At 45.5% G+C, this 24,415-nt stretch overlaps 1 protein-coding gene across 1 annotated transcript in view; it reads right to left on the bottom strand.

Annotated features, from left to right (window-relative positions):
- LOC100548805 (myosin X-like) overlaps nucleotides 1-24,415 on the bottom strand; it is a 67,929-nt gene that overhangs the window by 13,143 nt on the left and 30,371 nt on the right. Inside the window, exons 18-31 of the mRNA XM_085228160.1 lie at nucleotides 23,863-23,971; nucleotides 23,010-23,090; nucleotides 21,918-22,042; nucleotides 21,084-21,201; nucleotides 17,603-17,709; nucleotides 14,465-14,770; nucleotides 10,561-10,600; nucleotides 8,267-9,058; nucleotides 6,131-6,254; nucleotides 5,472-5,715; nucleotides 4,632-4,727; nucleotides 2,925-3,018; nucleotides 2,282-2,337; nucleotides 473-615 (exon numbers count right to left, since the gene is read on the bottom strand). Coding sequence (XP_085084286.1) covers nucleotides 473-615; nucleotides 2,282-2,337; nucleotides 2,925-3,018; nucleotides 4,632-4,727; nucleotides 5,472-5,715; nucleotides 6,131-6,254; nucleotides 8,267-9,058; nucleotides 10,561-10,600; nucleotides 14,465-14,770; nucleotides 17,603-17,709; nucleotides 21,084-21,201; nucleotides 21,918-22,042; nucleotides 23,010-23,090; nucleotides 23,863-23,971 — 2,435 coding nt within the window. The remainder of the gene's footprint in view (nucleotides 1-472; nucleotides 616-2,281; nucleotides 2,338-2,924; nucleotides 3,019-4,631; nucleotides 4,728-5,471; nucleotides 5,716-6,130; nucleotides 6,255-8,266; nucleotides 9,059-10,560; nucleotides 10,601-14,464; nucleotides 14,771-17,602; nucleotides 17,710-21,083; nucleotides 21,202-21,917; nucleotides 22,043-23,009; nucleotides 23,091-23,862; nucleotides 23,972-24,415) is intronic.

The raw sequence follows: 24,415 nt of genomic DNA on the forward strand, positions 1-24,415 counted from the left end.
TAGCTGAGTACAGCAGCAATCTCACAAAGCTCTCTCTCCCTCCCTCTGTCTCAACATAACAGGTGTCAGAAGGAACAGAGCTTTCTGAGAACAAAAGCTGCACTGTCATATCATAGTCAGTCTAAGACAGCTGCTCCAGAACAGCCATATCTCTCCTATTCCCTCTTGTCATTTGCTGGGCAGTTTGTTGAAATAGGCTATGGAACTAAACGCCAGAAAAATAAACGTACAAATAAATACTTACTCTTCCTCTACTCTACTTTTAGCTTTCTGAACACACTGAAGCGGATTCAGAGAAGAGCCGGTGCCAGTAGAGCACAGAAAACAACCAGCAACAAGCAGAAAGGCAGGGGGAGCAGCAAAATGCTGCTGCTAAATACTGCTAAGCACTTGGATTAGCTACAATCAAACCTCCTGCTCAGATCACAAACAGATGAGTTTCACATCTCATAACTGTTGCGTTTCTTTTTACCTCTCACAAGAAATTCTTGGCCATCGACCTTAGATTCGCCTTTCGGTTTCTGCAGCAGGGAGATCCAGTGATGCATCTCCTCAGGGGTATCACTGTTGCAATGAATCACTCGATTTGCTGTGATGATCACAAAAGAGTTTGGTCTGGGAGAAAAAATAAGCAGTAAGTGTCAGCCACGGCCATAAAAATATCTCTAGTCATGGCACACTCAAAGCCATGTCCTCCAGTGTTCTGCAAGTAATGCAGAAAGTCTTTGGATACAAACTACAGGGAAGTGAAAAAAAAAAAAAATTAAAAGCATCACCTATGCAAACTGATGAATTCAGAGACCTGCCAGGTAGAATTGAATTTCTTTCTAAAACTATAATACATTCATTCGCTAAGAACCAGCTGTAAAATCCTCCCTCTACTCTGCTCTTGTCCCCCTCTACTCTGCTCTTGTGAGGCCCCATCACGAATACTGCGTCCAAGCATGGAGCCCCCAGTACAAAAAAGACAGGGAGCTGTTGGAGAGGGTCCAGAGGAGAGCCATGAAGATGATCAGGGAACTGGAGCACCTCCACTATGAAGACAGGCTGAGGGAGCTGGGCTTGTTCAGCCTGGAGAAAAGAAGGCTGCGGGGTGACCTCATTGCAGTATTTCAATACCTAAAGGGAGCCTACAAAGACGAGGGGAATCAACTCTTTGAAAGGGTTGATAACTGCAGGACAAGGGGAAATGGTTTTAAGTTGAGGGAGGGGAGATTTAGGTTGGATGTCAGGGGGAAATTATTTACAGAGAGAGTGGTGAGGTGCTGGAACAGGCTGCCAGAGAGGTTGTGGATGCCCCGTCCCTGGAGGCCAGATTGGATGGGGCCCTGGGCAGCCTGGTCTAGTATTAAATGTGGAGGTTGGTGGCCCTGCACGTGGCAGGGAGATTCATCACCCTTGAGGTCCCTTCCAACCCTGGCCATTCTGTGACTCTGTGTAAAATGTCCTGGTTTCATAAGCATAGGACTTTGGGCTGAGCTCATGCTGGTACCACTGGGCTGAGCTAGTATAGCTGATCTGCTTGCTCTTATTAAAAGTAGCAATGCAGTAGCAAAAGCAGGTCCCAGCAGCAGCAAATAAAAATAAGCTGCATAAAACGACAAAAAATAAGCATTCTCCTCAGAATGCGTTTAACATATTCAAACACTGATGCTCCAGAAGACCGTACCTCAGCAGATCCATGAAGAAATTCTGACTGCTCACCTTACTATTTGTGCTCTTATTTTTTCTTTTCAGTAGGATGCAGATTTACTATAAGGAGTCTGAGCTAAATATTAGCAAAAAGCTTTTGATTAAAAGAAATCTTAGTTTGCTACCCAGATCCACATTGTCTAAACTAGTAGCCACAAAGTTCCTGCAATCTGCGTGAGAAAGCAAATAATAACACCAAAACCAGAGCAGAGAGGTAAATGGCTTAATAGCTAACATTTTACTTCAGTGCTGAAGCAAGAAGCTGGGCTCTGGCTGAACTGTTACCACTAGAGGAAATAATTAAAAGCTAATGCAAAGTGATACAAAATGACATTAAAATTATGCTATTCCCACTCTTTGGATGGGAGAGTACTGTAACTTTCACTCAAAAGACAATAACATATTTGTGACCTTCATGCCTGAAAAGTAGGACAGCGTGGAAGAACTCCAAGGGTTTCAGCTGAGCTTATTTGTGAGACAAACCCATACAAGTTTAAACAAATACAAATCGCAAACAAAATCTGGGCTTACCTACAAAAATATGTGAGGGAGTTTCCAATCTAAGATGTGGTCAGGTTGTGGTACCTACCTGTCAGGGTTGTCTGAGGCACAGACGGAGTCAATAAGCCCAACATCCAGTGTTCCCTGTGCAGCAAAAGAGACAGGCAACAGGAACTGCTCACATCTTAAATTACAGGCATTATTCTTGATGAATAACATTGGACCTGAAAGCATTCTTATGAATTCCAATAGCTTGAGTAGAAATGAATATATGAGAAAGGCATGAGTGAGTCATCTTTGCTCCCTAACAGCATGAGAGGTGTGCAAGGACTCCAGAGGACAGGAGGAAAGAGCTGGACATTTCCAGACAGCGCTATGAAAGTCTGAAATAACCTCTGCCTCCACATCTCAATGCCAGTAAGACACACTGCTCTTCTCAACTCTTTATCTTCTGTCTCAAAAACCATGACAAAAAGCATATTCCCACAGTCCCACCCAAAAGCATTTCATTTTCAAGTGGTGAACCAAAGAGGAGAGGCAACAGTGATCGAGTTGATACCCCACTACAGCCACTCTGCTCCCACTGCTTACCCTCTGCTCTACCAGCTTTGTGCAGTTTTCTTATACTGCTCATGAACTACAGCACTGCCACGTGCTGGAAAAACACACATAAAATAGTTAAATGCAGATAGCTCTGGATGTGCCCACGGACTGGTTGCACAGTAACTCACCACAGCATTCTTTGGGTTGGCCTGTTCATCTTGCATTTCCCTCAGCTGCTGCGCCGTAGCACTGTGTACTCGGCTCAGGACATTAAACCAACCGCTGGCAACCAAAACAGAGGCAAAGTTAGGACTGGGGTAATGAAACTAGGTCTAGAATATCAAAGAACCTGGAAAGCTGCGAGCAGGAACATTGCTTCATTCACAATTTCCTACAGACTATGCTGCACGACATCTCTTGGGCTGATCATACCATACCCTAATGTCTTCCTTCCTTCCTATTTATCTGTGAAAATTCTGTGCTTGTTCTCCAACCCACTGACAGCTGCTCCCACAAAATCTAGTTTTCTACTTGCTATTCAAGGAACTGCAATTCAAGCAGGCAGCAGTCTCGCCAGGGAGCACATGGCAGCAGAATGAGAAGAGTGTACAGTCAGTGTAAAGATAGGGTCACTTGGGATCTTCAGGGACTCAAGTCCTACAGACTTCTGGAGCCTTCTTAACTACTCTCTGATCTGCTCATAAACTTGCAAGTCATATGGCTCTCTATTAATCACGAGGTTTTTATAAGCTTGTTTGGAGTGAAGCTATTTGTCTGTGAAAGGGCTTCTTATTACAGACGTATCTGGAGTCTGAATCTCTGCTGCAGAACAATCAGATTCTTATCTGCAGCTTTCAGTGAGATTGGCAAATATCTACACTTTGTGGAGGGCTCTCAATCTGGATATTCTATGACATCTGCTGATCTGCTCTTTGCAAGTGTTGGTGTCCTCTCCCCCAGGACAGAGACCGCTGCGACACAGAGACTGCATTTGAGCGTCACTTGTAATCTCAGGGTACGGTTATTGCAGTAGTGGAGATTCTGAGTTAAGAAATTATCATCTCTCCAGCTATTACCCCTTGAGTTTGCTTGTTTCTCATTTGTATGGCTGCTCTTCAGTGTACTTCTGTTCATTTATTTGTGTCCAAACACTTTACCCCTCTCTCTCCCTGCACCCAAACGAAATAACAGCAAACCCAAATAAGTCACAGAATCAGATGAAAGTAGATAAGGGAAACAGTTACACTAACCGGGCTGACAGTGCAAAAGCCTTGCTAAGAGTGGAAGAAGAGTGTGGAAGACATAAGGAGCCAGGCTTAGTAACCTCTTAACTTGGCTTTCTATAGCCCAAACAGGTTGTCCAACCTGCCCTCAAACAACTGTTTCCCACTGCCTGGTCTGGCCGCCAAGAAGGAAGGATGTGAGTCATTTGTTTGCTTTGCACTGGGAAGATTTTATCAGATGACACTACAGACTCTGATAAGCCGCAGCATTTTCTCCGTCTCCTGGATAAAACCCAGCTGCTCTCACAATCATTTACAGGCAACATGAATAGACTTTTTGTTTGATTCAAGATTCCATTTAATAAATAAATCAGCCATTAGGGGTTCCAGTTTATGTTAAGGTTTTTTGTGTCTCCTGAAGTAACCCTTGAAAACAGCATGCTCACAGCCACATGCAGAAGGTGGCAGTCCTGTGAATGACTGATAGGCTGAACCACCACCTCAATAGCTGCAACAGGGAGCCCCCAGAGTACGAGTGGCACTTCCCAGAAGATGATTCTTAGGACTTAACCTCTTCTTTTCTGCTGGGATTGTGTTTCCCAGGCTGCCCCATGAGCAGCTAGGTCAGATCTGAACCAAATGAACAAGCCCAACAAAATGACCCTCTTATACCTGGCATCCTCAGGTGACTCTGCCACGATGTGATAAACCCTGTCTTCTGTCACAATATCCAAAGCATTCTCTTTTTCATGAATGTCCACAATCTCCCTAGAACATAGCAAATTACAAAATCCACATGCTGAAGATCTTTTACAGGAATAAACTGTTTCGGTTACGTTCATGTTACAACTTTTGGGATCCCCTTAAATAGATTTGTACACTAATCTACTATAAAAGTAAAACTTAAGGAGTTAAATGAATTTTCTTCAAGCCATCAACAGAATAGATAACAGGGAAGTCAGTATAGATTGCTGTTTACAAAGTGGGAAGTGTCACTCTTCTTGGTACTTTATAGGGCCACATAAAGCTAAAAGATGACTAGCCTCTCCTTTCTGAGAACAGGAGCTGAGGAACTGGCCACTGTAGCAAAAAGAACATCGAAGGCTCAGGAAAAGGCATAGTATATGCTGCCAAATACAAATCCCGCTGTGAGCCTCATACCATCTTTGTGAAATGCCTGAGAAGCCAAGAAGCAGATGGAGACAGGGTAGCGTTGGTTGCATAGGGTATGTACTTAATTAGCTCCTCCTGGTCTGGCTTCATCCATGGTTTTTAAAGAGCTTCTGCCAGGTTATGAAACACAAGACTGGGAAAGAGACTAACAAATAATTCCAGACTCCCTACAGAGTAAAACTAGAAGACCTAATTGTCTTTTCCTTCCCTTATGTTTCTGATTCTTCAGTCCCTATGGGAGTTTTTTTAGAGTGATGAAATGGCAGCGCTGGACACTTCAGTAGCTATCAATTTAGACAGCAAATTCCAGGGATCAAAAGAGATCAATTCCTCACTCACTTTGCCCTTCTAATATCAATTGTCCCCTTCAGCTTTTCCTCGCTGTCGTTTTCAAAGTACATCAGCTTGGATTCCCGAAGCACAAACCAGCGACGTTTCCAGTTGCGTCGTGAAAGTGTTGACATGCCTCCCCCTTTTTTATAGAGCCAGCCTGACTTCAGTGCCTCCTGCTTGGTGCGGAACCACATGAAGGCCTCATTCTTCAGAACGCACCAGCGCCGTCTCCATGGGTTCATGAGACCTCCTGCAAAGCAAGGGAGCAAGATCTCATCAGGTGTGCAACAACGGCCATTTCTCCGCTCGGTTCCTGCACCACAAGCACTTAAGTGCCACTGCAGTTCCAATTGCAACAAAGGAGCTGAGGGAGAGAGTGAAGAGTATGCTGAAATTTGGATAGAGGGAATACAGAACTTATGAAATATACATGAAATATATGCACTACCCAAATACTTTCATATGGTCTTCAGTCCTATCGTTTCAGAATGAGTCACACTGAGTGTGCACACTTCAGAGCCAAAGATATTCAGCCTAATCCTTGACACACACCTTCTAGCTCTCTGTATTATTTGCAAAGAAAGATAATGATTGTGAATAAAAAATAAAAAAGGAAAGCAGGTTTCCTAATCCAGTCCTTTATAGTTTTGGCAGAAGCGGCTTACCCTTCATGTAGAGATAGCTGTGAAAATAGGGTGGTCCCGAGCCATTGAAGATAGTGACACGTCCGTTACAAAACTCTTCATCTGTATCTATGTAAACATCCACTTCCTCTTCACTGTCCAAAAACTAAAAGGAAAAGAAGAATCCATTCTACTTGGGTCCTCCCAGTCACAGGAGGACTGGAGCAAAGCAACAAGACTGCAGAATCACGTGACCAGAAGGTGCAAAACACCTACTCTCTTCATAAAAAAGAGCATAGTGAAACTAAAGCTTGACAGCTTACCCATTAATGCCTTAAGCAAGAGTCTCCAGAGAACATGGAATTTTCATACCAGAAAGGGAGAGTCATTCAGCAGTGGACATGGTTAGAAAACTCCAGTTACCTGAAGGAGCAAACCTTCCTATTTCATGGCATAGCCCACAGTCCAAAATCTAATTTAATGGGATTAAGAGAGAATTTTTCATTTTGGAAGATTTTTCTGGCAGACAGGTCAGCATGCTGAACAAGACAGAGCACTGCTCTACTCCTGGCAAGGAAATGCCTTGCTATGAGTTTATTTAAAAAAAAAAAAAAAAGCAAAAAAAAAAAAAGCACATTCCAGAATAACTGAATTCTGAAGAACAAAGATTGAAATTACTGAAATAATAACACAGTGTTTACTTGTCCTTGTTCTCCAACTTATTGCCCTCAGCCATAAGAAAGTACCTCACATCCCAGGCTTTTCCTTGCCTTAAATACAACTTCCTACGATGAGCTGCATTAATTTAATAGGAATGAAAACAGCTCTTTAGTCCTTTTTCCTTCACCAAACGTACGTTGCTTCTTTTTATTTTCCACTTCCGACTCCTCTCTGCAATCCCTTTGCCCTCTTCTTTGTCTCATTCATTTTCCATGCACTCATTTTTCATCTATTCCCATTAAGCTTCAAAAAGCAGGTACTTCTGGATCAGCAGCTGCTGATGGGACCCTAAGCCAGCTGCAGTTACCTCTCCCTGTGGCTTGTGCCATGACACAATGCAACTGGATTTTTCACGGGTCTCTCTCATTGAGGAGCACAACAAAATCCTCCAATCCTATTTAAATTTTAAGAAGAATGGTAGAAACAAGGTGATGTCGTGATAAGCACTGTGACAGGATGATTCATGGCTTGAAAGATTACTTGACAGTGATCTGTGAGTACCTGCCCACAGAGAAGGTACCTTTATTCAAGCAGATCACATCATAACAAATTCAGCTGGCTGGCAGCTGACATTAGAGAAATGCAAGCAGGAAAAAAACATGTAATTTTTCAAGAGAAGTCAAAATCTGCCACTGCAAAAGAAAAACAAAGGAAGTAAACTGAATGTCAAGTAATTTTCTAAAAGACATTTTGTCATTCAAGTTCCTGCTTTCGGAGACATTACATCTGAAGGATTTTTATGGCTGATATGGGCTCCTGAACTCTTTACAATCATTTGCGGGCTCATCTGACATCCTGGTTTATCGTGACACTCTTAAGCAGCTGTAGCCTGGGGGCACTCAGAAAGCCCATCTCAAAGCTGAGATGCTTCAAGTGCAAGGCGAACAGCCCAGCTTTAAGAACAGAAAGCTTCCATGCCCTGTGTGTGCACTGAGACCCATGCTGATCTGCACAGTAATTCCTTCTGTCCTTACAATAGCTCAGTTTGTGCACATCAGCTGAAAATAACCCCTTGACTCTGAACACTAACAGAACTTCTTTAAGTGATGGGAACAAACCAAACCCCAGCCTTCTCCATTTCCTCTTCTGACTGCACACCAGCAGCTCAGACTAATTCTGTGACATCTCTGCAGCAGGACATAAACCTCCAAGATATCAATTGCCTGCTTTTAACCTTATGGTGATATCTGGTGAAGGAAGCAATCTAAACTAGCCTAGGTATGCATATCCTAGCTTATGTACCATTGGCACTGGACAGACACAAGCCTGCTGGCCTTCAGCTTCTCTTTCTCTCTCTCTTTCCAATTTTTTTCCCCAAACTGATTGCTGATGTAAGAGAGTTACATATTAGCAAGTATATCTACAGCAAGCAGGCATCAGTAAGCAAGCAAGGATGTTATAAATATCAACAAAGTCACATGCTAAGGTCCAGAAGAATGAATGGAAGGAGATCCTTACCGAGTCCAGGCTGCCCCGATTGGAGTCCAGGCTGGTGCCATGGGAGTGCCTCAGACTTTCCTCACCATTCAGAGGCTCAGCTGAGGCACTGCCTGCGTCCCCACAACCATCCAACTCGTCATGGTCATAGTCAGATTCCACATCTTGAGGGGAATTGTAAATTGGCTCTCCCACCTCTCCACTGTTACTTCTCAGCGTATCTGAGACAGTGTTGTAACTGCTTTCTGCTGGATCAGAGAGGACACTCCGCTCTCTGGGGCTACTGGTTCTTTCCATGGGTTGTGCTGAAGCAGGGGCAGCCTCTCCCATTTCCCTTTGGAGATGCAAAAGTCTTGCGCCCACATCTCCCTCCAGGCAGTTATCACTGTTCTTCATGCCCTGCTGAGTGACAACCACCAAATTGGAAGTTGGCCGTACTTCATCATCAGCATGAAAACCCTCATCCACCTCTTCTTCAGCCAGCGGTGCAACAAGGCTGCAGTCAATGTTGAGCGTCCCCTCACTAGACAGGGAACGCTCCAAGTTCTGCACACTTTCATCCAGATTGCCAAAATCTAGCAGTTCTAAGAACTCCTGGGCAACCCTAGATGCCTCCTTTTCCAGCCTCTGGATCTCCTCCTCCCGCTGCCGATTGATTTCATTCCTGGTGTTTTCACAGATGATAGACATGTGATCCTCTTTCTGTTGCTGCAACTTCTCAATCTCCTTCTCCAGCCTTAAGATCTCCTCCATCTGACGTCTCTCTTCCTCCTGCAGTGGAATATCTACTTCCTCGGTCTTTACTGTTTCCACCTTAAAGAATTTACAATAGCATTAAAGCAGCTTCTTTAACCTACATGTGTTCCTTGCCAGGATCTTTCATTTCTCCCATCTCCTCTGCCTGCCTCGTACTTCTCATATGTAAAAGAATGACACGAGGCATCCTCTCCTTTTCCAACTGGCACCTGCGATCATCCATGGTGTAAAAGCTAAAAGGCAGAACTACTGATCTTCAGGTACCTCCTTTCTACCAGCAGCCTACCTCCTTTCTGTAGGTCACTGGGATCAGTGAATTTTTAGAAGAGCCTCTCTGTCAGCTGCTAAAGTTACTGCCCTCTAATATTTCAGTAGAAGCATCCTCCCTTTTTAAGCTATCTCTGTCTCATACATACACATGTAAATAGGAGAAAGTAGCTATATACAAATATACATAAGCATAATGGGTTGAAAAATTGAACGTTTTCCAAATACATCATGAAAAGATTTACAGATTTCATTGTTTACTTGGTTTGGGGTCTCGCCATCAGGATTTGGGGCTGGAAGGAATATTTGTAATGAGGAGGACTGTGCCCTCTCCAACCCCATCCAAACTCCACCCTCAATTTCTTGGGACTCTTTGGCATCCCTGGGTGCCTGATGAGGACTCAGTCATCTTTTATTCTTCACACTGAAATAACTGACGAAATTTCTAGCAAGTACACAATAACTGGAAGGGAGAAAATACTGGTAGCCTTCACCAAGGTTTAGCAATATAATGAAGCCACTCTCTTCAACTGAGGATATTGAAAACAGACACACAGAAAAAAAGTAAAAAATAAAAACTAAAAAAATACAAGGTTTTAATATACTTCCAAATAGGAAGACAGCAACGCAGACCATGCATTGCCCCATTAAGCCACAATCCATATTTTCTTTATGATTGCTCTGTTGCTTGTTCTCTACTTGGCTCTTACTTGTAGACAAATTAACTTTTATACTCTAATCCATTATCTCTCCTGAGCAGAGCTGGCCTGAATCTCAGGAACAAATGCTTCGGGAAGAGGAGTAAGAAGATACACAGCTGTTTTCACACACCTCAGGGTAGGTGGTCTGCTCTTTGATGTATCAAGTACCAACAATTAGATCAGTTACCAGGGGTTTATTTTAGCCACAGTAGCAGCCGTCTGCACTCTTATTTTGGCTGTTACAGGCAACAGTCCAGAAAAGCAGATTGTGTCACAGCAGAGCACAGCACAAGGTCATGTAACAAGCTCAAGCAGTAGAGATAAAAAGGGATGCTGCATTTCAACACTGAAATTTTCAAATAGGAGCTATGCAAGCAAATACACAAGCCTAGAAAAAAAGAACGAACACACCTTGTAACCTCTGTGCACCTCTGCCAAAGCCAAGCACCTGCAGTTTTGAGTGAACAAAGCCCATTCTATAAGCAGTGCTGCCACAATAAAGACATGAGCTCCAGGCAAAGCACAGGCAATGAAGGGACCCTTCACAGACACTCAGAGAAGCTGTATCTAAAGAATAACTGCTAAACTTACCGGAGCCACCTGGAGCAGAGAATTCAGCTGTTCCTTTTCTCTGAGAAGGAAAGAAAGATAAACACAAGACATGACAGTCAGAGAGCTTCATTTCTCCTGGGGAAGGCTTTTAGAATTACATGGACACATCATCCCTCCATGGATAAGGGTTAAAAGTAAAGTGCCCATTTTAAGATCCATTTAACAGCTTTTACAGTTTAGTATAAATCCAGTTGTCTGTGGTTGGCGTGACCTCCATGGATACAACAGATCGTCGCCACACAGTTAACGTGCAGATCAATCAGGAAATTGGATTAGTTGAAACACGGGAAGAAGGACACTGGAAACAGTGACAGATCAGTTAGATTCATGATAAATATCAGCTGAATCCTCTGAACATCATGGGGTATACTACATGGCCATGGATATTAAACAACATTTTGCAAGCGTAATTGATAGATTTCAGGAAATACTGCTTTCAAACAAAACAGAATCACTGCAACCCCAGCAGCGAATCTGTGTTCTGTTCTGCGTTTACTATAGAAAATCCAGAAGAAAACTACTGAACATTTGCACTTGGTTAGGCAGCTAAGCTGGGGAGCTGCTCTTCTGAAGATCTGTGCTCCAGCTCCCGGAATTTCTCAGCAGCAAGCAAAACCTAGCTCACTAGTAAAGGCTGTAAGACAGTTTGTTAGTAAACATGAGACAGAGGAAAAAACTATCCCACGCTGCTGTGTCTCCATCCAGATCAAAAAGCAGAAGCTCTCCCCACGATCAGATTTTCCAGAGCAATCATGCCACACGCAGCTGAACTAGCAGCACAACCAATGCTGGGGTCATGTGAATGGAGTAGGGATGGGATGTGGCCAGAGACAGACTGCCTGCCAGCAACCCTGTGCAGCTACATTCACCCTGGCAGTGGTCACCTGCAAATCTGTAATCCAGGCTCATGCAGAACAGGAGGGCAACAATATTTATTTCCCAGGCCCTACGGTTTTCCCCAGCCAAATTCTACATTGCAGCTGCAAGTCACAAGAGTTCCCGCCCTTGCACTCTCTCTCACACACAAATAAGCTAGGAAATGTTTACAGACAAAAGCTGACACAAGTGGGATGCAGATGACTCCAACTTTACTGAAAATCTCTAGGAGTAGTCAGGAATTAAACAATTGCCTGGAATGATGTTGAGGGTGCAAGAAGCAGCACCATTACAAAACAAGTGGGAAATACCACCTATAGTCTACTCAGCAATTCCCTCAGCTGCCCCTTGCACCTTTTGTAGCTCTGCTATTTCTTGCTACTTTCCATCCATCTCCAGGTGATCCTTACTCTTCCTGAACTATGATAGCTGAAATTAGGGACAGCACTCACACCGAATCCTTACCAGGGCTGTATGGAACAGAGTAATCACCCCCCACCTTACAGAAATAATCCTGCGTGTTGACAATTCTATCTACAAATGTAACAAAGCTACTTCTATTTCCTCTTCCAACTTATTTTGGAAACATTGTAGTAAGACCATATTCAGCACATGTCCTGGAAGAATCCCATTCAATAGGCGTCGCTTAACAAATAACTACCATTGTTTACTAATTAAAATGCAATAATACAACACAGGCAAAATACAAACCCTACTCTTTTTTCACCTACTAAACCACCTTCCTTATGGTGCCTTATGAGTGCTGTCCCAGTACCAACGCCCTTACTGAAGTCAAGATACCTACTACTCTTTGGGGCTTTCCCCATCTGTAAATATGACAAACTATTACAGAACAAAACAGATAACTTTAATGCTGTTTGCTCTTCACGTGCCTACATTGGCTCTTACCTCTTATATCAAGCACTTAGAACTATTTCTTTCATTATTCATTTCAGTATTACCCCTGAAATTGAGGTTAAGCTGACTGCTCCACAACCCCCTCATTCTCCTGGTTCTTCCTCTTCTCCATGCTGAAAAGAAGTCATTACATTTAGAATTTTCCAGTTTTAAGGAAACTCCAAAGCAGGACAAAAAGAAGAGCTACTGATTCAAACTGCCTCAGCCAGTATTTCTCAAAGTTTCCAAGTATTATTTCTACAAAGAAGTTACCTAGACTTGGTGATCTGATTTACATGAGCATTCTCTAAACTCTTCTTTCCCTGTTAATTGAACATCTGTGCTAATTGTACAGCAGCTGAGTCCTTTGGGAAGACAAATAAAAATAGCGTCAAGTGCTTTCCCTTCTAAACATCCTGATTTGTTCTTCCTGTTGAACATTAGACCAAGTTGTTCCTTGTCTTCCTTTTACTAACAGTGCATGCACAATAACCATGAATATCACCTTTCAATTGGTTATATCTCAGTTTGCACCCTGATCTTACTGATTCTCTCTCTGCATGCATATTCTGCTTGATTTGTGCTTTTTTGGTTGGTGTTTGTTTTTTTTTTTTTTTTTTTTTTTCTGTGCTTAGCAAAATTTGCCAGTTTGGCCAGATTAGCCAATTTGCAATTTGTGGACTCCCACCTCATGGAAGTTCAGGAGTTCCCCACTTTGTCCCCTAGTACCTTTCTCAGCTACTCATTGAATGAAACCTTTTGAGACCAAGTAGGAAGTGAAAACAAAGCAAGAAGCTTTCCTGATTCCTAGGAACACTGCCACTTCTTTGTAATGATGCTGGCTCAACATGTCTTTCATGGGCTGAAAACTAGAACACAAGAGCAGAAATACAGAGGAAATAATAAGCCTAAGAAATCCTTTCATCTAAAACAAGGTAGAGAGCAGCTCTGTTCAGCAGGACTTCAAACCTGAGAGCACATCTGTGGCATTTGATCCCTATAAACCAGGTACTCCCATTCTGAACTTGTACAGTTTTGTGTTGTGATGAGGCTGCTGTTGAAAACTGACACAATGATAAAATGGAGATGCGAGTGATGTTCAACAAATTCCTTGACCAAACTGTTCACAGTTGGCATCACTGACTCCATGCTTTGTCCCAGCAGATACATCACTCTGCTGCCACCTATGAAATCCTAAGTAATACCTTCTCCTTCTGCCATGCTTCTGACCTTGGAGTTCCACGATGCTTCTCACAGACTGCCATGATCCAACTCCAAACCAAGCATATAACAAAACTCCATAGTAAGAAACATAATCAACTAGTCATAAAATGCTCAAAATTATATAGGATTTACTTTTTCAAATGTACCTAATCATTGCATGATGGAAGCATTACACTTCTTAAAATATGAGGTTGTCAGGAGACATCCTGTCCGGATAGATGTAGGTAACCAAGGAGTGAATAGGAAACATTGCATGAGGTACAAGATTCTCCACAGTTATATTATACAGCCCCTGCTCAGACTGCCTCTTTTTGTCATATCAGCTTTTCCTTTCTCCTCCTGACACATCTGTGTCCTTGTAGAGAGGTGCACAGGAGCAGGAACAGGGTGAGCATATCTGTTCTCACTCTTTTTTACAGTAAGGGTTGTGAGGCACTGGCACAGGTTGCCCAGAGAGGCGTTGGGTGCCCCATCCCTGGAGATACTCCAGGTCCGTCTGGAGAGGCTCTGAGCACCTGATGAAGCTGAAAGTGCCCTTGTTCATTGCAGGGAGTTGGACCAGATGGCCTTCAAGGGTTCCTTCCAACCCAAACAATGATATGATTCTATGATTCTAAGTGTAAGAGCTGCAGTAGCAGTACAGGTGTGCTGCCCATCTCATACCCAAGCTTGTTGGACACACTAAGACCCACAGACTCTGGTACTCTCTCACACGGCTATTCCCTTCAGGTTTTGGAAGAATGCATGAAGTTTCCTTTACTGCTGTGAAGGTAAAGAGAAAATTAGGCACCTCCGCCTGATCAGTAAAACCTATTGCCACAAACCCACTGCTGCACCTCAGCAGCTCCAGTAGTAGGGAACGACGAGCACAAAAGACCATTTGTACCTTTCCTTCACCTCTTCCTCCTCCTGCTTCCTCCTACGCGCCTCCTCTTCTTGCCATTGTCTTTCCTCTTCCTCTCTTCTGATCTGTTCTTCCTTCTCTCGCCTCCTCCTCTCCTCTGCTTCCTGCTGCCGCCGGAGCTCCTGCTGCCGCAGGTGTTGGTAGAGGCTGCGAGCCAGGTGGCCACGCCAGTGCTTCTGCAGGACGATGGCAGAGGCCTTCAGGCGCAGCAGGCTCTTCTTCCAGAAGTATGCTCGGTAGTTCTTTTGGATTGTAACAACACTGGCTAGCACCTTCCGGTACTTCTTCCTGAAACAGAACCAGACACTTAATGCGACACGAAGCAACGCTCCATGTTTCTTATGCCCTAGAGTATGATTGATCTTATCATACCTGTGGAAAAATGAACTTGGAACAGCATTTCTCAGGAGCGAAACAAATTGTTCCTCAACTGCTTCTGCCCGCAACTTGTGTTTTCCTTACTGCACTCATCAGTGGTGGGCTTCTATGGGCACCTACTTGTGCCTTCCAAGCAGTCAGGTCCATGGTAGGACCCAGAATAAAAGAATCATTACTCTGTTTTTGTACTCGAGTGATGCCTCTGTATTACTGACTGCTTTTATCAAAGACCTGAAAAAGACAGCCTCTGATGGAAGTTTTTACACAATGTGCAACCCAGGCAAATAACCAATGCACAGGAATCCAGACCCATTTGTAAGCTAGATCCAAGCAAACATTCAAAAGTCCAAAAGACCCAACCATAAGGTCAAGAACAGAGGAATCAAAGGCCAAACACACCTGATGTAAGACTGTGTTAGGAAGCAGCAAGTCAGAAAAGGATTTGGGAGTCACATGGATTGTCAGCTGGATGCTAACTCCCAACACAATACTCTAGAAAAATGAGACTGGGATTTGTATGCTTGCAGGCAGAAATACTATGCTGAAGGGAACAGTGCTGCTGCTTTTATCCTGTATTCAGTGTTAGCAGCTCTGTTTCAAGAACAATGTAAGGCCCTGCAGTGATTTCTGACAAAGCAGGACTGAACCCAGAAATCCTGGCTTACTGAGAGATTTCAGGAGCTTGCTCCATTACATTAGGAAACAGAAGGCTATAGAATGGCTTAATCCCAGCAAAGCACCCACAGGAGAACCACATTTGGGCAGCATTTCTATTTATTTGACAAGGGCCGTAACAAGATTTAATTGACCTGAAACCAAAGTCTATTCAGGATAGAAATAAGCCGCCATGTTTTTTTTAAAGCAACTGAAGATATTCAGACACTTTCATACCTTGCTGAGGGAAATAGTCATTGATAATATTTAAATCATAATCCCCTTAACTCCAAACTGGAACTCGCAGAGGGAAAACATGTTGCATGGAAGCTCTGGTCAGCACGATACAGTAATCCTGTACTGTCTTAACAGTCCTCGAAAGCATGCTAGAAATAGCACAGTATTCTTACATATCCTTCTCACAGACCTTCTGCAACCCCTTGAGGGGAAGGCACACCTCAGAATCCCCTTCCTGGCAATCAAACCTTCTTCAAACGGCAACAGGGACCCACGTTGTCAGCTTGCCACCTCCCTGCACGTCAGATACATCAAGAAAATCAAGGGAGGGATGCTAATGGAAGCAGTGCCCAGAGGTCACACGTTTTCCACAAGTATGAAGTCAAAGGGAGGAAGCACAGTGAAAAGCAGAGGAAAGGGAAGAGGGAATGAGAGTTGGGAAGTTGCAGATGGATTGCTTCTGGGCTGCAGCCCTTCAGCTCCAGTCCCTCTGTCCTCCCTGTGCCCCACACACGGGGCGCAAACAGCTGCACCAGCACCCTCTGCCAAGGCAGCATCAGAAAGGGCGCTCTGACTTCTACAAAACGCATCTGCCAGAAGTTCTCCCCAGTGTGCCAAACCCTGCCCAGCTCCAGGCAGATCTGCCTGCCTATCTGCCAGGCTGAAGCGCCCTCTCATCCCTCATGACCACAGCAGACACCGTTCAGCCTGAGCTGCTGCACGCAAACCACCAATTTCATTTTCCTTGTCCTGCTATCCCCTCATCCCCTTGCCAACCCACAGAAATTCAACCTGCAGCCCACACTGGGGAACATAGCTTGCTCTAGAGATGTGGAGGAGCAACACGTGGGACATGAATCCAGCTCTGTGCGGGTTGCAAGACCACAGGATCTGCAGCCAAGAGGAGCACTGCTGCCTGTCACAGCCCTGCTGGGCAGCAGCCACCTGCCAAAGAACTCAGCAAAGCAATAATCCTGTGTGCCTGCAGCGATGCTTCCCAGAAAAATCAATTTCTGTGCTAATCCCAGTCGCTCTGTCCAAATGCTAGGCACAAAGTAAAACAGAGCAGAGGCCCTGACACAGAAAACTTACAATCTCATATACAAAAAACAGGAAGACAAATGAGCTAGTTCTAAAGGGAAATAAATAAATGAATAGAAGCCCCCATGTTGGCAAGGCAGGGTACAACTCTTCACACGCATTTCCCAGTGCAGAATGAGCCACCTGGGGCTCTATGGAACAGCTTCTGCAAGAGCCGTGCAGCCCAGGGTCCCACCTCCCCTCAGCCCTGACTGACAGGTGTAGGGGCAGAGACTCGCTAGTGCATCTTGCTGGGATTAAGCGTGCATGCCACAGCCATTGGGGAGTCAGCTGCTGGCCGGCTTCGGGGGCAGAGGAGAGGCTGTCCACCACAGTTGGTTCACCCAGCCCTCCCCGGTCAGGTGCAGAAGGGAGAGGCAAGAGGAGATCGCTGGTGCAAAGCTGGCCAAAGCCCAACGCTGAAAAGCTCACTAAAAGGAGAGGGAGATCACAAGGCGAGCAGGCAGGGAGACTGTGAGCAAAGGGAGAGCTGCGAGTGGGGATGAAGCAGTTTGCGGGCAGAGCAGGAACCAGCGCTGACAGCATAAGGAAAAGGAGGGGACCCACGTGCAGATGGGGCAGCAAAGCCCAAAGGCTGGGAAAGGTGGCACTGGGACAAGCCGCGGGCACCGGGATCCGGCAGGAGCGGCGTGGAGGGAGGGCGCGAGGATTCAAGAAGAGGAAGCAGGAGATGTCCCCGGGCCGGTGAGGGGAGAAGGGCTGCGGGACTTCGGGCTCACAAGCAGAGGGACTGCAGCCCGCGGCACTGACCTTGCCATGTAGCCCAAGACGTGGGCCCGGATGACTACAGCAGCTTTCCTCAACTCCTCTTCCCGATCCTTCTCCAGCTTCTGCTCGAGAGCTTCCTTCAGGAAAACCTGACGCCGCGGGGAGGAGTTTCGAGAAACACAAAGAGAGGAAAGAAGTCAGTCCCGGGGGAGCCGGGTCCCGGCTGCGGGAGCGCAGCGCCTGGGGCTGCCCGCAGCCGCCGCCGCCCCGGCCGCCCTCGCTCACGGCACCGCGCAAAGTTTGGCGGCGTCGGAGCACGGCCCCGCGGCCAGCCCCCGCCTCCTTCCCTCTGCGGTCAAGACTTGAAAGGGAGCGGAGGAAGGAGGGAGAGGAGGGAGGAGGAGAGCCCGTGCCTGCGCCCGGCCTTAACCCTTTCCCGGCTGACAGCCGTCCCCGCGCGCCGCCTCGCAGCAACCCGCTGCCACGGGGGAGCGCTTTGCGAAGGAACTCCGCCGCGTTTCGAGAAAGGCTGCGATTTCCAGGCTCCGGGAACCCGGCAGCGGCCCTAGCAGCATCAGGAGAGCCGAAGGGCCCTTAGAGGAGTGAAGCGGAGCGTACCCCATTCCCCCCGCTCAGCCCCAGCAGCAGCCGGGAGAAGCTCCTGGCTGAAGTCCCGCGCAGCATCGTGCATTGAACCTGAGCCCCGCGGGAGAGCTCCCCGAGCGTCAGCGGCTGCACTTGGTTTTCCACTGGTTTCTCTCTGCCATCTTCCACCACCTCTGTTTTGAACCTCTGCTCAGCGCTAAATGCTTGCACGAGGGATGGAGTGCTATCTTAGAGACAAAGCAAGATAAGGGCTTGCTTGCAGGAAACGGCCTGACGTATCTGAGCTACTTTAAATCAGCTGACTTGCAGGGAGGTCAGCGCAAGTTGTCGAAATACATGCTTTGCCTCTTGAGAAGGCCTGCAGCCCACACGGAGCTATCAGCAGGGTTAGCCTAGATTAAAGTTGGCTACGGCTGGTCATCACAGGCTGCAGGCACAGCACCACTGCCATATGGCCGCGGTGACACGGGCTCAGTTCCTGCCAGGGTCGGCAGCAGGGCAGGCTGCAGGAGGGCAGTGCTGCCCCACTTAGCATGGCACAGCCGTGAGCATTGGCTGGGAGCTGGAACTCACCACTGCACAACTACACTACCTCTTGAACTAAAATGCCTTCTCCATCCTTGCTTTTAGCCCCATCACCTATTTAGGCTCTTTCTCCCCCTCAACCACGCCCACCACGTACTGAAATCTCTGCCTGAGTTATCACCCTGCCCTTAGCTCTTACCCGGAGAACGACTTCTGTTAAGATGGCCTAAAGAAATGAGCTGTTTGGTAATGACTAAGTAACCGTGGGTAGCCTTAAAAGAAGGTTCATTATCAGGGTACTGCCAACCATGAAGCTGGCACCCTTCCCTGCAAGTTGTACATCCACTCCCTCTGTCAACTCAATGATCTTTTAAAGACTTCTTTGAGGCAGAGATTGCTCTTTCAATTACATTCCAGAACAGAGCAGCAGTCACCCATTTCAAGAAGGCAGCCAGCAAAACATTGTCTCAGTTCATTATCTTCATCAAATTGCAAAAATACTCAAGTCTGGCAGCATTTTGCAAGCAAACAGACTTCATGCCAGTAAGGAGGGGGGGAAAAACAACTTTGAAGCTTGCAAAGTTCAAGACCCTACCCTAACCCTGCAGAGTTTTCTGTATATACTCATAGACGGAAGGGTTCATCTCAAACAACATGTGGCAGAAATAGTGTCTGTCTATAAGCTAATGGCATGTTGAGAGTGTTTTCTCAGCCTCCTGCAGATAATGGGAGTGAAGTGAATTTGAATCCAGAAATATTTTGGATGCTTTGTGGGAAATAGCTGTAAGGTGGCTGTTTCTTTGTCATAATTCACAGTCGCTTTCTGAAAACGAGATCACTTTCATCTGAGGAACGAACAGTTAGAAAAAGCTACAGGCTACTTCTGTCTGCTCACGTTGCACACTGGCCAAGTTTATCAGCACAGTGCTCCTGAGCACAGAAGAAAGGGACGTAGGAGCCCAACACATCCCCAGTGGAGATGAGGGCACATCAGCACAAGGCTGATGCTCCATCACTACGTCTGCATCCAAGCCCTCACCTCTGCCATGACACCGGATTGAACCTGCACTAATAGCTTTCATAAACATTAATTTGACAATTGCCAGCACAGCAGCTGCTCTATTCTTAATGAAAAAACACAAAGATCATCCTGCCCTTCCTCCCCCACATCCTTTCCCAAGCTTCACAATCCCCTGCACTAATTCACAGAGTCCTTTCCTTCCTCCTCCAAACAATTGTAAGGGATATAATTATCCTTCCATTCATTCTGCAGGAAGTATTCTCCCTTCTACAAGCCTTGCTCTTCACCCACCCCTCCTATTCCTTCTTAGGTTATGCTCTCAGTGGCCTGTCACACCTTTTTGCAGCACTGTTCCCAACTCTGTACCCTAAGGGTGGATCTCACCTGGGTACAAGAGCTGCACTTGAAGCAGCCAAAGAGGTACCAAGGGCACACAGGGGACTTTCTCTCCAAGATGATAACCTCCACCATACGCCCTTAGCTGGTAGCTTCACTTCACCCTTACTAAAAAGCCTCTAGGAAAAAAAAAAAAAAAAAAAAAATCACAGCTCTTTTCTTTATCGAGACATATTCTATCCCATCATAATAGGAAGAAAGTTCAAGCTCCCTGTTTACCAGCTCTTGCAACTCCTTTCTCTGAGCAAAGCAGCTCTGCAGCACACACACATGCCACACAGGCTTTAACACTCAAGTCCTGCGAGAATGGCAGCTACCCAAGCAGCACGGGTTATCTAGGGACAAGAATGACTGAAATGGTTCCTGGTTTGCAGAGACCAGTGAGGAGAAAGCAGATTCCCAAATCAAACATGGAAATCACTTGAATCACAGGCTGGGAATACACCAAAATGAGAAAAGCTTCTTTCTAGAACATTACTGCAGTCATACAAAGCAAGGCCTTAGAAAGTGAACCATCATCTGCTCTGGATGTGGACTGTACACCCGCTGCTTATAATGCTGTCTGCACTGGATACCATCTATCTCGGCATATTCTTCAAATAATTTATTGGAGTATGTGTAAAGTTATGTCAGAGGCAGTTCCCTTCTCCCAGCAATGTACCTCACACCTTTTTATGAAGCCGTCTCAAAACTTGAAAAAAAAACTCAGAATGAATCCCACAGGTCCCTTCCCATTACATGAGAGATAATGGCACATTTCCAGGTGGTTGTCTGGAGAAAAAAACACCATCACCATGAAGGCCATGGCAGAAGTGTTAAGCATTCACCAGAAGAGAGGAAAACCTGAGTTAAGCAAGTGAGAACAAGCGTTTGAATGCTTTTTCCCAGGAAAAAAAAAAACAAAACAACTCAGTGGATGCAATCACATCCTCTTGTAGTTTGAACAAAGCCATGCCCTGCCCCACACTGAAGTACCTTGGTTTTACCCAACTGCCATTCTTTCTTGCTGCTGTCATAGGCCTGAAGAAAGCGTGCACATATAGCCTTGTTGTTGTCGTCTGAGAAACTTGGTACCTTCACAAGCATTTTGTACCTAGGAACCAAACAAAATCTCATGAGACTATGCATGACACTAGCCCTCACACCTCCACCCCATCTATTAACATGATTCTTACGATCTTTTTCCCATCAGTCCTTCTCCCTCTAGGAGACAGATCCCAGCTAAAACCACCTTTCTTCATTTGGAAGTCTCCGTTCCAATCTGGAAACCTCCATTCCTCCTTCCATTTTTCTGTTCCTACTGTGCTGGCAGTTACTGCTGCAATCCCAGTAATTGGGACCAACTCAACTGCATTTTTCAATAAAGAACAACTATATTTCTGAAGCATATGCCTTCATCATGCAGAAGTTATTTTGTTCAGTATAAGGGTCACCTATAATGTTCCAAAACACAAAGGAAGCAACGCTCAATATTAACCATCAATCATACTGCCATTAACATTTCCTTCGGCCTGCCATAGTAAAGGTCTTAAACTTATACAGTCTCTCTCTACTGTGAACAGCTGGTTCTCATAGAATCACAGCACCAAACCTACGGCAAAGTTACACACAACCTGAACATTCTTACTTTTACCCTAAAGGCTGGCAGTCTCCATAAGTATACTCAAATGGATCTAGGATATGGTCAGTAAGGGCCTGGCTAGAAAAACATCACACAAATGATCCGTATCAGTAATGGCGAAGGGAACAAACTTCTGAAGTCGTGTATCTTGGCGCTGTTACAGCTTGTGATACAATACCAGCAATTACCTGCTGAGAAAGTCCTGGAAAAGGCATCGGATAGGGAAACCTGCTCGCCGGACTTTCACTGTCTCCAGCATCCCTGAGTACCGGAGCTGATTGAGAACCACATCCGGATTGAAGAGGTTCGGTGCCTGCATTGTGATCCAGATTGAAAAAATACAACAGAAGAGAGACAAAGTGTGCTATTACTTCTTTGCTGACCTGCATGGTTCCTCCGAGCACAGGTAGCCACAGCCTGTATGTCCATTTCTAGATGGTTAACTCTGCTTATTTGGGAGCACCAAGGGAAAAGGGTGAGCTTTGGCTTATTAGGAAAGCAACCTCCCAGCACTGCATGGTGCAGGAAAAGGGATGACAAAAGGGAATTGGGCAGATCCTGCAAAAAAGGTCTGCAGAGTGCAGTCACATTCAGCTTGTGGCAGCACAGCAATGATATAATATATTGATACACACAAAATGCATAACTCTGACTCAGATGTCTTCGCAGCCATGCAGAAGATCCCATCAGCCTTTTACTGCCAAAACCAAAGACAAACCGCAGATTTCTTCCTGGCACACAGATCCCAGCAGGCTTTTCTCTGCCGTATCACACACGGTTTCAAAATACACAAAGAAAATTATCAGCTTGGGGCTCCCCACCCAACCTATTTAGCTGCAGAACTCCTGCCATGGTTCGCAGCACAACAGGAGCCAGCCTGTCTCTAAGCACAGTGACTTGCTCACGAAGCATCCACCTCCTCTGCCTCGGAGCCAGGGAGCTGCAGGAGATGCTTCCCACCACACAAGCTGTGCATTCCAGAAGTTCTGTAGGCACCACAAACAGGAGTCACTGCTTCTTCTACCACAGCAATGGGCTCTGCACAAGCCCAGTTCATCTTCCAGGATTTGCAAGCACAGGAGGAGGTGGTGAAAAGCTGCACCTTATTCAGCATGCAGGTTTTTTTAATCTGATCAGTTGGAAGGTATATTTTTCCTCAACCATAGAGCAACTAGAAGGGGGGATTGCTTTTATTCCCTGTTTGGTCTGGGCAAGCGTTTCTGCAAGTGCTCACAGGTGCCTTCACCACATGCATGCATTCTGCTGGATGAAAGACTTGCCTTTTCTGTGTTTGGTTTGATGCAGCGGATGAAGAACGGGTTGGAAGTGCTAAGCGTTGCCATCAGGGAATGGAGAGAATCCTAAAAAGCAGCAAGACAAAATGGGGATGGGTGACTACAGGAAAGGAAGGGGTACATTTGATACACTTTTCATGCAGCCACCCACTCCTGATATTTTCCATTGACTCTCCTACCAAAAACTTTTCCTTATATCATGTTCATCAAGTAAAAGAGTAAAGCTGTTCTACCACACCATCAGTAGTATTACTGAGCCTGCCCTCAATAATCCAGACTGTCCCTTCCCATCCAAAATATACCCACAGCTTCCCATAACATTGCGTACATGTCCATCCCTGCTCTCTGAGCTTCATAGCCAATTCAAATTATTTTTACACATCTTTTAAACTTTAAATAAAGGAAATTAAAACCGTGAAATTAACAAGAGTGTGCAGACAGTCTTGGTGGATAGATTCATACCCGCAAGGTCTGCCCAACAAGGTCTTATTGGGATTGACATTATACCTGTGAAAGATGCAGCCTGAACAGAACACACACGCTTAACTGAAGCACCAAACCAACATGAGAGATCGAAAAACCTTAAGAGCTTCAGATAAAAAAATATAATTGATATTCTTTTTCTCCATCACTCCACCCAATCTTAACATCTCGCATTTTACACTATGCAGAGAAATCCTTGGGGCAGTGGCACTGTCTTTTTTTAGCTCTACCACATTCCTGCACATTTCCACTGCTGGACACAAAAGGAGAATGAATGACTTTTCTTGGCTGCAGGCCTCGCTTTACCCATCTGCTCCTCCCCAGCAGCCTTCTGCTCTCTTGGAAGACATCCTACCCTGAACTGGGAGCTGACAGTCGGTCTGCGCCTCTGGGTGCCCATCTTCAGCGTCTCTTCATTGCAACGGCTGCAGACTCTTTCAAAAAGGTCATAGATGAAGTCCAGCCTAAGGGTGAAGAAAAGAATTAAAGACGACACAAGGCACCTGCCATCTGTGAGTGTATGGCTCTCATTCTTGGGTACCGCCCCATCTCATGGGGAAGCATCCTGCAAGGTATTCCAGCTACACTGTGCTGGTCCCTCTTCAGAACAGCTTTTGTGGCTGCACCTGTGGTGCCCAAGACATGCTTATGTTGTTGCAAGTACAGCTCTTCTGGAACCAGAGAGATTCTAGGGCTACTCAGTGTAAGTCATCTCTGTGGGTTCTTCTACACCATTTTACCTCTCCTTAGATGAGTTCTTACAAAATGGCACAAGCACTGTGATTGTTATGAGTATTTCTAGCAGAATTTCCCTTCTTGGTTTGCTGAAATATCAAGTCCTTCTGCAGTGCTGGACAATAGTGACCGCAATTCTGGCTTAAAGCCCTGTATAAATGTTACCCAGATGT

Source organism: Meleagris gallopavo, chromosome 7 (assembly GCF_905368555.1).
Source record: "Meleagris gallopavo chromosome 7, MGAL_WU_HG_1.1, whole genome shotgun sequence".
In the NCBI taxonomy this organism is placed as follows: Eukaryota; Metazoa; Chordata; class Aves; order Galliformes; family Phasianidae; genus Meleagris; species Meleagris gallopavo.